The following is a 14,258-nucleotide window of genomic DNA, read 5'->3' on the forward strand; positions in this document are numbered from 1 at the left end:
GGCCATAGAAGGGAAAATAACATTTCAGGCAGTCGTGGCCGTTTTCTGTTCTTTGTTTGTGGTATATATCGCTGATCAATTATAAGATTATTACTGTTTTTAAACTGGCACAGCCCTTGTGGACACACACACACACACACACACACACACACACACACACACACACACACACACATTAACACCCTTGAATACACAATAACTAACAGGTGAACAAACACGCCCCTTAAGAGCGACACACAAAACACACAAACAGCTAGTGAGCACACACACATAAACACACTTGCCTCTGCCGTCTCAGACAGTGCATCATTTCACTAATAGCAGCTGAAATGTTGCGTGTTCAGAGAAATAAGCAGTGGGGAAAGTGGGTCAGAGAGAAAAAATGGCATTGCACCTTCCTATTGGTCCGAGGGAAAGGTTAGAAGAGATGCAACACACACACACACACATGCACGCTCAAGAGCTAAAGGTTAATATTGTTCATGTGGCCGAGTTACTGTTTATCTCGTGCTTAGTTAATGTGTGTGTGTGTGTTTGTGTGCATAAGGCTCGTTTGTGCGGCCGTGTGTGTAACTAGCAATGAGCACACAGAGTTTATTCCTTGTTAAAGACAGAGGGAAGTTCCACATTAATGTTTCATGAAACCCATCGTGGGCCAGGTGTTACCCTCACCCCAGAAATCAGTGGGCTCTCTTCTCAACCCGCACGACTTCCTTTCAATCCTGGATTTGTGTCCCTGATGTAATCCGTAGCAGCAACTCGTCTGATCCGCCATCGTTTGCCACGTTATTGGAGCTTTGGACCACTTCCTGCTGCCATTTCAAATTAAAAGCAGCGCGCCGCGGTCATATCGTTCGGTCCTTGGGTTAAGACAATTCCAGGAAGTCATACACAAAGAAATGGAGCAAATTATTCAATTTTCACTCTCCATTAACCGTCCTTTGTACTAGGGAGGGTGGGGGAGAATGCCATGAGAAATGGTGGTGGGGGGGAAGAGACAAGTGTCTGTTGACAACATTAAGAGTAACTGCCCTAAAATGAACTACTAAGACTTGGCTGAACAAAATATGTATATAATATAATGCAGGGGTGTCCAAACTCATTTGAGTTCATGGCACAATTTGATCTGAAGTGGGGCAGACCGGTAAAACCATTGTATAGTAACCTAGTCAGTATACTATAGTCAGTATCATTACATGTGCATTACAATTTACAGATCACAGTGAATCTACAAAGCACAACACCTCAAGTCACATGGATTTTGGAACAATGTAGTATTTCACTTAGTATGATTCAAACAACTTGTCCAGGTCAAAACAATCTTTTAATTTTCCATATGTTACCACTCCTGTGTGGAAGGGCTAGCATCACTGCACCAACTGAAGTGGAAGCTATTGAGGAAGCAGGTTAAGGGTTCCACCGATACTGTTTAAAGATAGAAGTCTGATACGGACTCATATTTCACACAATGTTGAATATCTTTAAATACGACCACAATAAGTATCATTGTTGTTCTCAGAACTGTCTTCCAGTCAGGATGGAAAAGACACCTCTTAGCCTCTTGGCATCAATGCTTTGTGTGTTGGAATAGCAGTGCATAATATGGAAAAAATTGAATCAATGACTTCTCTGCAATTTCCACACTTTGTAAAGTCATCCAATGGGCCGGATTGGACCCTTTTGGAGGGCCGGTTCTGGTCCACAGGCCATATGTTTGACACCCCTGATGTAATGGGTGTTACAGGTTTGTTAGGGCACTCAACAGTAACCCAATTTTTTTTTTAAATGTTTACTTTTGGCTTGATGATAAGGATAGCTTAAATAATATCGGATTACCCCATGATTGTGTCCATTACAATGCCCTTGCATTGATCCTGCAGCCTATTACAAATCACAGCAGGTATTTCCTCCAAACAGCAACATCCACATTAGTGGGTGGCATTGCTTTTGTCTTGTTACACGTGTGTAATCAGCTGACAGATGCACACACGAGGTCTTAAAGAGCCTGTTCCTCAGCAGGAGGCTCATTGAAGTCTCCGTCCTGCTTCATTTGCACTGATAATCACACGAGGTGAAACACGGTTCACTCGCTAAACCCCAGCAGATGATAAAACTGATCCTCTCCGGCTTCCCCCTGGCCTTTGTGGTCGTCTACAAAAGGTCGTGTGGGACTGTGGACTCCGGTGGAGGAGTCGCCCTGAACGATCTAAAAAAGCCCCACGAGACACAAATCAGCCCGCGCTGCCTGATAAAAGAAGCGCTGGGATGGATCGGAATGTGGCGGGTGATAGCGGTGGCATGTCAAAGGCCATGAGACTTCCAAAAAAATCTAGACCGACTAAAGAGCTAATCTGCGAGCAAACTCCCCTCTGAGGGAAACCAGAGGCGGCGAAGCCCTGGAACACGTTAGCGAACACCAAAGGAAGGAGGACGAAAGGTCCTCGGAGAACCCGCACGCTCGTGCTGGTGCATGTTAATAAAATGTGCTTGCAGTGTGCTTTTTCTGTCTGCATGAAAATGCATGGAGAGGTCTCAGCGTGTCTACATGTGTGTCTATGTGTGTGTGTGTGTGTGTGTGTGTGGCTCCTACACTGTGTCCATTCATCCTTTTATGGAGAGAGGAGTTTCGATTCGCTGACCTTTTCAATCTGGCCTCCAGAAGAGAGTTATGACAGCTGAAGCAGCCTTGTGTTCCTCGGCACAATAACACTCATCAAAGACGGGGCCGCAAACAAACAAACAATAACTCGCGCCTTAGATAGAAAATAGCAAATAGGCAACGCGAGACAAACCTAACCCCCAATGAGATAATCTAAGTAAGAGGAAAAGGCTCGGCGATGCAGTGCGTCAGGAGGGACGAGAGTGCTGTGGCTCAGGTGAGAAAACAGGTCTCAGGGTAATGAAGCTGCCCAGGTCACCAGCAGGTCAGAGGAACACAGAAAGGTGTCTGGGCTTCAACTAATGATTCTCGCCACGTACATTTTTTGTATTTTTATGGATCGATTCTTTAGTCGGTCACATGCCGCAGTGGAAAACGGCCATCACGATCACACGGTGATGCGTCCAAATGTGTCGTTCTGTCCGAGCGACGCCCCAAAACGCAAAGATATCCAATTAAGAATTATGTGACACAGAGAAAAGCAGCAAAATCTTCACACTAGAGAGGCTGTAATGAGTTCATGTTTGGGATTGTTGCTCGATAAACGAGCGAAACGTGTAACTGGCGAATGCACGGCGAGAGAGAGAGAGAGAGAGAGAGATGTCAGAGACAGAGAGTGTACTTGTTATTTAGCAGAGAATCGATGTCAGCCCATCTGTTGTCCGCAAAAAACAAAATCTGCAAGCGGCAGAACAAAGACCGAGATAGAGAGCGAGAGGAGAGACGACAGCTCATAAGTGTGTGGGCGAGCGTGTGTCCCTGCGACCGTGCATGGGTGTTTGTGCGTGTGAGCCTGAAGCCCTGGGGGGGGGGGGGGGGGTCTCCTGTACCTGCTAACATGGAGGCGACCAAGCAAAGCTGACTGCAGCCAACACGGGCCCGGAGTCAGGAGCAGCTAGACATTGGGATGCGCGAGGTGGCGGGCAGACAGACGGATATATATAATAGATAGAGGGTCTGATGTAGCTGGTGTGTAAAGAGCCAGAGCTGCAAGCGAGGCTCCAAAACCGCAGCGAGGGCTCCTCCAGCTCTGAGGCCGGGCTGCAACACAAGACGCAGGAAAAGAAACACAGTTTCCCTCCCTCCCTTTTCCTGTTATTCGCCAAAACCCCAATCAGAGAGCACAGCAGACCACAGAGAAAACGCTGCTGATTACATCCTAATACACACAAAGCCGGCAGCCGACGCTCACATACAAACACGCACGCGCACTGATTACATCCTCCCTGGTGCTCCTCTCTCCGCATCCCCCGGTATCGGTTACACGGTAAAGCCACGCTGATCGAGGATCAGTGTATTTTTTGGCGCAGGGCGGTGGAAGAGTTCTGAGGCTTAACCTCTAGTCCGAGGGCGGGGGGGGGGAGGGAGAGAACTGCCCCCCCCCCGGTGCCCCCAACACAAATAAACAGCTACAACACAAAAAATAAAAAAATGTCTGGCAGACTCAAAACAATTTCCTGAAGGATCTGTCACTGTGCAGGAGAGATGGGGAGAGGAGGAAGAAAGGGGGGTGGTGGCGGTGGGAGGTGAGATCTAAGGAGGAGAGAAAATAGGTGGAATGGCAAGGCGGAGGGAGAGACAGATTAAGTTGCAGAAGCAAAAGGGAGAGAGAGGAACAGAAAAAGAGACAGAAATTGAACCTGTGGAGGGGGGGGTAAAAATTGTTCCACCGTCGTCTACGAAATCACCGGGAGAGGCGGCGCGGCCTGAACGCAAACACATCACGTATTTATTTGAAGACACAGAGCTTTTTTTTCCGGCGTCTCATCCATCCATCGCGATACACTAGCACAAACTCACAAACAACACACGCCTTACCCCCCCCACGGGACGGCTGCCCGGGAATATCTTGCGCTCAGCTAAACTAAATTCTCTTGAATGTGCATTAACAAATGCACAATGCATACAGCAGCTTCTATGACGCAAGCAAATCTGGGCAGAGAGAGCATCGTGCTCTTTTTGTGTGTGTGTGTGAGCGTCTATTTTGCATGCAAGAGCGAGCATATGAGTATATATCTGTATGTGTGTATATATGTATATATATATATATATATATATACATATATATACATATATACACTCACACACAGTGTCTTTGAATTTGCTTGTGTGGCTTTGTGCTTATGTATGCCCATGTTTGTGCGCACACACACTCCTGCGTGTTTGTCTGCTCCTGTTACTGAGTTTGTGTGCCTGCGGTCGTGCTGGAATGGAACACGGACATTTTGCCACCGAACTGAATTCACAGAAACGGGCTTGGTCCTGGCCTGCGGAGCAGTATTTAGACTCTGTATTTATGTGTTGGACGACCACAGCAAACTCTATCACCGCCACGTAATTTATGTCTTGTTTGCTTTGCTCGGTGCTGATTCCATTCCATCAAGAAGCTCCTTTTTTTCTCCCCTTGCTGACTCCCCCCCCCCCCCAAAAAAAAGGCTCTCCGCAGAAATGTTCACGCCATCCCCGGTCAGAGTTTCATCAGCCGCCCCTCATCGTAGCTGACCAAGCATGCAGTGGTTTCCATAGCGAGGATGCGACATTAAAACCAACAGCCTCTATAATTACACATCCATATTTCTCCGATTGAGTTTGTGTAAACAGGCCCGGGCTCCAGCTCGGGGAGGCGGACTTCTTGGCAGGCCCTCGGTCGAGGGTGCCACTGAATGGCTGTCGGAAAACAAAGCCATTTCGGAGTGCGCCTTGGAAAAGAGAAACCACTGTTCTGGGGATGGTGGAGAGGGAGATCGAGCTCCATCTGACAGACACAGAGAGCTGTGATTTGAGCTTAGCTGTTGGCCGGAGAAGAAAGACACCGAGAATATGTGTTGTTGGCAAAGCAGAGGGCGAGCAACCTCAGACATCTCTGACGGAGAGGCAAATATGCAATTCCAGAGTGTTTTAGATTACGGGCTGTCATTGTTTTCTCCTGCTCTTATGTTTTCTTAAAAAGCGATACGCCATTGTCCCATGCAATTTGCCTTTTGGACAACGGCGCTAATGTTCTCTTGTCCTGCGCTCACTTTTCCTAATCGCCACGGACTCCAAACATGCGTCTTTCCAGCAGTCTTGAGTTGTCTCCTCTCCCTTTTGCCTGCAGCTATTTTTGGGTTGCAAAAAACCCCTAAAAACACAGAGATGGTTTCTGCGTAGCGGACGGAATTAAAGAAAACAAGGAAGCTGCTCTCAACAGCTGAAAGACGTTCAGAAGAAAAAGAGTCATTCTGCAAATGAGTTTGTGTTGAGCTGAGGGGATAGAACAAGAAGGGGAAAAACCAAACAGTGTTGTTGTTTCGCAGAGTTAGCTATGTGGTCTCTTGTGGTCTGTGTGTTGAGAGGAGATCTAAGCTATCAGTTAACAAAAATGACTTGAACACAGACTTCAGTACTTACACACACACACACACACACACACACACACACACACACACACACACACAACTTCCGTACGTGAGGGCAGGATAATGGAAGGATGGAGCGAGGGAGGACGTAGTGGGGGAGAGAAGGGGAGAACTCACACGCAGGATAAAATATTCTAATAAGATAAGCATGGAGCGCTGCCGAGGAGGGATGAGTGTCTGCATTTGAAGATGCACGGAGCGGACTAATTGAGATGAATACATGAATATATCAGCTTCATCTAGCAGCGACGGGTTCAGGCGTAACCAATGGTTACCATTCACTTGTACCGCCACGTGAGCAGCCCTCCCTCTCAAAGAAAGTCCTCGTGTGTCTCCCCCCCGCCTCCCAACAACACAACCCCCCCCCTCTAAACAAACTCCTCTGTAATAAACGAAAGGCAATAACCAGCGACAATAACGCTGTGCCTGCTAACCCTCTCTGAATGAAATATCCAAAGGAGAGGTAGCAGAGGCAGCCTGGATAGATTTGCAAAGCTAGCAGAAAGTCATATATTACACTGGCACTCTAATAAACATCGGGCTATATTCACTCACAAGGGAGGAGGGGGGGGTTAAATCTCCTTATCCCAGGCCATGCTGCTTCACCAATGCTAACCCGACCTGTTAGCAGGGTTTACTTTGAAAATGAAATCCGTTAAGGCTTACTGATTAGCTGCTTGGAACTCTAATCGTCAACATCACTGACAGCTACTCCAAGTCGATTCCACGACCGACGAACGTCTCGCTGCCCATGATGATCTACTGATTTAAAAAACAAGACGCATACAGGAACAAAATGGTCGCCAACACCGCGTTTACACAAATAAGTTTCTGTTTTTTTTACCAGTATGATCTACAAAAATGATATAGCTGATTCTTTTCAACCAGTTTTTTTGGATTTTATGTTGCTTGTTCCCAAGAAGTATATACCATCACATTTAAAATAGGACCGATAGAACAACTCCAGTCGTTACTTCAAGTACTGGGAGCGAAGCTGCTAAATATACCAACAAAAAAATAAAGTCTTTTGTTCTGACTCCAGCGCCGATGCAAAAACTAAATCCTGCACTGTGTTTCTTGCTTGTAATTAAAATATTTCAGTGGGATTCTACAAAGGCAGGTTACCAGATGTTAACAGTTATCGCTTCACGGAGAAATGAGAATCATTTGACTGCGACTAGAAAACGAGTGAGTTATTTGCATCTCTATAATCTGACAATCAAAATGCTTTTGTCTTGTTAAAACGCGCCGCTGACAACTGCAATTGTTTTGGGGATTTTTTATTTTTTTTTGGAGTGGCTGTGATTTGATTATGTTAATTTTATGTTAGCTCTAAAAGATGACATTTAACACTTCTTTTTTTCTAATCAGATTACAGTTATTGCAGTGCAACAAATTGAGCTATAAGCCTGGCGGTGTTTACATTTATTTGTCTGCGCACAAGCCTTCGTTTGTGCCCGTGTTTGTGTGTGCGTGACCCAACGGAGCTCACTTGCATTACTGCTGCGAGAATCTGCGTGGGAGCGCGCATGTGCACATATGTCGGAGCGTTGACATGCTCGCAAATGTAGGGCAGGGGAGAATCTTGTGATCCGCTGCAGCCGGGCCAGGGATCTCAACCTTCACCCTTGACTCTCGCAAGTGCAAACGCACTGTAAAGCAAAAGAAGCCAAAGGGCCCAGTGGTGGAGGATTCCTCCTGGGGGGGTATTTGGATGGAGGGGTGCACAGTGTGTAGGTTGTCCAGCAGAAAAACAACAGAGATACGGAAGATAGCCCACGCAAAAGAGTGCTGGTGATATGCAATATGCCCCCTAACCGTAATTCTGTCAGGTGTGATTGCTGCAGACAGATCACCCCACGGCGTCTAATGCAGTTTGTCAGATATATTCTTAGGTGTTGTTTTTTTTCCAAAACCAGGTCAGCACCCACGTTTAAACGAGTCAGAAAATAAGTAGCCATTACCAATTGTATCCTCTAATGATAAAGTGCTTATCAGTAGCTTCCATGATTCCAGTCTCAAAAAAAGAAGGAAAAAATATGGAGGAAGTCAGATTCACCTGCAAAGTCAAAGAAATGCAGCAAACGAGAATGGAAACAACTTTGCCGTTGGCTGGTGGCGGCCATTATGCGTTTCGCCGAGGCAATCTTCTGGAGGTGCGATAGCGTGCGCTCCACTGCGGCAGTGTTCTGGTGGGGAAGTCGGAGTGTTTCAGACTCCACGATGGTACACCGAGATGGAGAGTGACAGCTGTCAGGAGGGATCAGGCTTAACCGGCCTGCTGCACTGGAAATCAAGGGGGGGAAGAGGAGTGCATGACGACAGGCTGCCTCTGTTTACTGCCTCGTGGCCTTACCCTTATATAGAACAACAGAGACTCACCGGCCCAGCTCCCTGCTGAAAACATATCACAGAGCAGTCATGGTACATTATTTCAATGAGGAGCGAATGGGAAATAAAATGGAGAAATATTTTTTTTGCTCCAAAGTGGGGGGAAGTATAAAGACTATCTGTATGTATATATATATATATATATATATATATATATATATATATATATATATATATTTACAGTATGTATGTGTGTGTGCAGGTACGTATGCTTGTCCCTCCCCTCTCGTTCCTGCTCCGTTGCTCATTTTCTCCATTACTTTTCCTCCTCCTTAAAAGCCTCCTGTCTAAAATCACTTCTTTCCTGACTCCAACCCCTAACACAGCACAGCCATTTTACTCACAAACAGCTCATTCCATATCCTGTGTTTAGACAACGCAGTGAAATACAACCAGTTTGTGCGCTCATACACCAGATGGGTGGGAAGGTGTATGTATATGTGTGTGTGTGTGTGTGTGTGTGTGTGTGTGTGTGTCTGTGTGTGCCCATGAGTGTGTACATAGGGGGTGGTGGGTGCTGACGGAGAGCACAGGCTGGTGCTGGTCTGGGGTTTAGATCAGTCCAGGGTTATCATTACTGAACCCCCTGCTGTGTTTCCACGACCCCTTGTCCGTGAGTTTTGACCTTTCAACCCCTCCACGACTCCTGTCAGAGCTGTGCTGGGATAGACGGGACCGGGTGGACGTGGATCCCCTGCGGTGACACCAAGGCACAGGACACACACGCAAAAAAAATATACACACACACACACACACACACACACAGACGCCATTTGTTGCTTACTTTACCCCACACCCTTTGTTGCTTATTCTACCTCATGGAAGGAGCAGAAGTGGGGGCAGGGATGATCAAGGACAAGACAAACGGAGCCGTGGAGTCAGAGTGGAGCCCAGGGGAAAAGGTGGGGGGGGGGCAGGAAAAAAAAGACTGTTGCAAGATTCAGTGGAATGTCCACTCCCTGTGCGTCTTTTTCTTGTCTCAAACGGTGTCTGCCCCGTTTGACCGTTAATCAGGGCAGATAAGCCGGGTCTTTATAGACCGAGCAGATTTACGTCGCTCTGCTGGCCGGCTGGGCCGCATTCCCAGCAGAGACGGTGGGATAACGCACCCACATCTTCTAGGTGGGGATAAGCTGGCCTAAATAGGCCTAAAGCAAAGAAACACGAACACAAGTCGACTGTACAGGAAAAGCAGGAAAGGTGCGTTAAGCGCAGGTACTCGCTGTCCCCCTCTTTGCTCTCACGCGCTTTACACACGTTCGGCAGCCACGCGTTGTCTAAATGATAGATGAAGTGTGTCGCGGTGAATGCACAGGCCGCAGCGGAATAAATAAAGCGAGCTCTCCGTGTTGCAAAGGACAACAACATTACCATAATATCAAGGAAAATACCTCATCCGATTACCGCTGGCGCGAGAATGTTACAGTATATGAGCCTAATGATGATCCACCATCATGCTGGATCCTGCACGGCCAGCCTCCCTTGTGACGGATTTAAAACTGGCTCTAGTTATGAGTTCACAGTCTGAAACACCAAGGAGCGAGAGTTAAGTATTCTTAACACTCGCACACATCAGCAAGACGGGTGCTACGCGGCAGAGAGTGTTGTACGAAAAGCAAATTCGACCGCAAGTAAAGTTAAAGTTTTCTCTCTGATGTCGGATCATACTGTAGCCCGCGCACATGTCACTAATAGAGTTGGTTAAAATATTTATGATGTAATCAGGAGACAATATGTGGAGCAGCAGTCCCGCTAACAGCCAGCTAGGAAAACTTTTGAGCAGACGGCGAAAAGTGCCCAAGGTGTATTCCGAAGACATGTGGGTGTAATAAAGCTCAAAGAAGTATTTCTTTAAAGTCCACATGATGTGTTGCCACAGGAGCGGCCCCCAAAAAACTGTCGCTTGATAACATCACAGGCTTCATGCTTTCCCGCGTTCTGGCTTTGAGGGCGAGTTCGCAAATATCGACTGAACTGCTCCAGATCAAAGGGATCACATATGTGGGATTTAGTTTAGCATGGATTTTTTTGTCCTTTAGAGGGAGATGACATAAAGAAGCTATTCTTTTAAGAATAAAGCATAACGTAGCTTGTTTCTGTTTTCTCAAACATAGGACAAAATTTAAAACTTTATACCTTCTGAAGGATTTAAACACTTAGATAAGATAAGATATAAATCATCCATATTCAGGGGGGGGAAAGAAATGCAAGGAGTTGAATGTTTTTAAAGTTTTATGGGTATTTAAAAAATAATGTCATTATATATTAACGGTGTTAAGCTTCATGAGACTAGATGTGTTGTGGATCAGTACATTTCTTACAGCCTGAAGACATCGAATCTCTGATCATTTCATTGATATGGAGGAGAATCAATTTCAGATGTGGCAGAACCCCCAACTGATAGTATCCTCAGACCAGATCAACCTCACCGCATGTAATCAAGTCATTCCAGGAAATGTAGGAAATGAAGGACTGAACTAATAATTAGATAAAGCCGAAGCAACGTCTAAAATAACACTGTCTTTGGCATTATGAACTGAGCCTCAGCGTGTATGTTTCTGCAGCTACTGAGCTAACACGATGGAGAAAGAGTCTAAATGAACTGTGGCTTTGTACCTGCCCGCTCATTATTTACAAATCCCATTAAAACACCAAAACTGACAATGTGTTAGTCTGTCTCTCAATACTCCCAGAGGCAGCTTTAAGCTTTTTTTTCCCCACTGAAGACGTAAATCTTTGAAAACCGGTCAGACAATATTTTACTTCATTAAAAGAAATATAAAAAACAGTAATTTCCTGAAAAAAGCTGGGCACTGTAGTTTTTAGCAAACGTTACTCAAACAGAAGAAGTAGTTCATCCTCTTGGCACTATTTCCAGTTGCGGATTCATACATGTTTGGTGCTCTAGTGAGTTTACAGCACCAGGACAATATAATGTAAAAGTGTGATTGGTAATATAAGATACAGAGACCAGGTCCATGGTAATAAAATAACATGTCACCCAGTGTGGCTGATTGATGTGTTTTTAATTGTTTTTGGATAACAATGGAGCTCTTTGGCTCAAAGGTATCAGCTATCTATATTAGATTTTGGCAAAAGTGTGTTAGTAGGATAAATTCATTGTTGTTTTTGGCCTTTTCGTGGGATTTACTGACAATTAGAAAATATAGACTATCACCAGCCTTAACCTTTGGAGTGAAAAATCCCAGAGGTTTTCACTGGGCGTCAGCATGTAATCAATGGCGCCTTATGGCTCCATCAACCGGTGTTGTGATGACAGCATTGTTTGATACATTATGTATGAATCCATTGACGGCAGTGTATATTATAGACTTTATTTAACAACAGGATACTTGTTTTAAAAAAAGTTTCTGTGAAAGTGACACGCAAGTCAGTTCCATTCTAGAATCCTGATGATTCTACTCCAGAACTTATATCACTTGACTCAGAACACACTCGGCTCAGCTCGACCGTGATAGACTATTATCCAGACTCTCCTTGAACTTACACTTGTGAAATTGACTTTGGCGCTGAACTGTTTGGTTCTGCTGCTGTTCCCCCTTCTCCAACACCCCTTGTTGAACCTCCATTCAGTGACGTTCTGGCCAGGGAGGATGAAAACCTAGAACCCACAGTGGAACCAGACTCTGCTGTGACTCCATCTCCACTGACCCCTCCTGCTGAACCCAGCAGAGAACCAGCCTCTGCTGCTGTTCCAGCTTCACCTCCTCTTCAACGAGTGGTGATCGTTACAGTGTCAGAAGACGACACGAACAAAAAGAAGAGAAAGAAGGGCTTCTTCAGCTGGCTCTTGAGAAAAACGTGTTGTTGTTGTAAATGATTGTCTGTACCTACTATTGACATTTTTATAATTTAGAATATTTTTTCATTCACAAGTTGAATCTTCAGGCGTAAATGAAACATTGTGTGTTGTAGCTTTTGTTGTTATCGTTTCTCTTCTTTAACACCATCTACTTGTGCAAATCCTAGAAATGCTGGTACAGGATATCATTTTAACGGCAAAACTATGATTCAATTGTTACCCACAATATGACCAACAAGAAGTTAGTAATAATAAATTAAACCCAGAGACAGACTGCGGCTAAGTATGAAAACCTATTTAGTGACATTACATTCAAGCTAGCTACATCTAAAATGTTGCTTTCCTAAAAGTATGGAGGTATTATCAGCATAATGTACATCAGTATCAATAAGTAAAAGTACTCATTGTGCAGAAAAGCCTCTTTTATAATCATCCACATCATTCTGAAGGTCTGCAATTTATTTGTACATTACTAGGAAGTAGGAAATAACTATATCATTTGGGACTAACTGAAGGGAAAATGGAAATGTTTCTGACAGAAAAGCTACTTTCTAAAAACAAAAAATATTCATTTATTATTAAAAACTTAGGTCTCCATTAATGTTGAACTGTTTGCGTTCAAATTTTTGTTTGTCCAGCTAACTTCTGCAACGGTTTCGATGATCTCATAATAATATAGAATTTTCCATTTGTAGAAGTGAAAATGGAGAAACAAGCACCTCAAAACTGCATTTAAGCGAAGCAGTACTTGTCAGGTTTGCATCCTGAACTCTACTTCCCTAAACGCCAATAACCAATGTATCATGAGCGAGGCACGTGAGCTCCAGTTGTTGCTATGGAGCCGCTGCGGTGGCCATTAACATGCAGTGTTACCAGGGAACTCCCAGGTGTGACTGTGTGTAACCGAGTGTGAAGCAGATTATTACTCTTCGCTTCTCTGCCTAAATGGAGGTTGAAAAGCTAAATATCAACAATAAATCATCTCGGGAGACAAACTCACAGGTGATGTAGTAGTTGACGTTCCTCTTGAACTCCAGGCCCATGTAGTTGGGGCTGAACTCCTGGAATTTGATGGTGAACTTGATGTCCTTCTCAGGCTTGTTACAGTTGACCAGGACGTTCGGATCGAGGACTGTGCTGCAGCTCTCCGCCTGCTCCCTCTTCACCAGGTACAGCTTGTAGAACTCGTACTCTCTGCCCTGGTCCGCTTTGGGACAGATGATGTCCAGCTTGTCCCCGATGTCTGGGTAGATCACAAGGCCCTGTCCAGCCACAAACCTGGCGGGCGAGAAAAACGGTGAAGACAAATTATCACCAACACATCACAAAAGTAGTCTGGAAGCACAGCCGCATAACTCAACAACAGTTTATACAATCTTAATACTTTGAGCTATAGGAGTTATGGGTTTAGATTTGTCTGGTGTGGGCTTTTAGGCAGAGCGTGGTTAATTCCCCCCCCCCCCCACACACACACACACACACACACACACACACACTCAAAAACACTACATGTAGCAGCTTGACATTGTTCAGCCGTCGGGCCGACAGAGCGTTTGACACAAATCCTCTGAAGTTTCTTTTTCGTACTTGGATCCAAATCAAAGCATACCGAAAGTTTAGCGAGGAGGGGAAACAAGATGGCCAAACACAAAATGGCTGCCGCAGAAATGGCTGCAGATGGGATTACAGCCAAAGAATGCAGCGGATTGTTTGTTTTTTTCATATTTGCGGACTTCCACATAAGACCCGTGCGTCGGCATAATATCTACACTGCCTCTACTTCAAAAGTCCGAGTTTTCTGGAGGAAAACAGCGCGCTGGGGGTCAGCCGGAAAGGTTCAGGCTTCCTAGTTCATCTTCCCTCTGCCATGATCATCGACTGGAGGATTAAGATAATCCATCTGGCCTTACTGTACCTCTCCACCTCGCTCTCTACTGCCAACTCAATCAGATCAGCTCTTGTTCTCCTTTATTCACTAAAGGTGGGG

At 45.3% G+C, this 14,258-nt stretch overlaps 1 protein-coding gene across 1 annotated transcript in view; it reads right to left on the bottom strand.

Moving 5' to 3' along the window:
- Positions 1 to 14,258, bottom strand: part of efnb1 (ephrin-B1) — a 56,299-nt gene that overhangs the window by 17,389 nt on the left and 24,652 nt on the right. Inside the window, exon 2 of the mRNA XM_068714377.1 lies at positions 13,272 to 13,549. Within this exon, the coding sequence (XP_068570478.1) occupies positions 13,272 to 13,549 (278 nt within the window). The remainder of the gene's footprint in view (positions 1 to 13,271; positions 13,550 to 14,258) is intronic.

This window comes from Cebidichthys violaceus, unplaced genomic scaffold, assembly GCF_023349555.1.
Source record: "Cebidichthys violaceus isolate CVI_PGR_0920_01 unplaced genomic scaffold, fCebVio1.0.p SCAF_2, whole genome shotgun sequence".
Classification (NCBI taxonomy): domain Eukaryota; kingdom Metazoa; phylum Chordata; class Actinopteri; order Perciformes; family Stichaeidae; genus Cebidichthys; species Cebidichthys violaceus.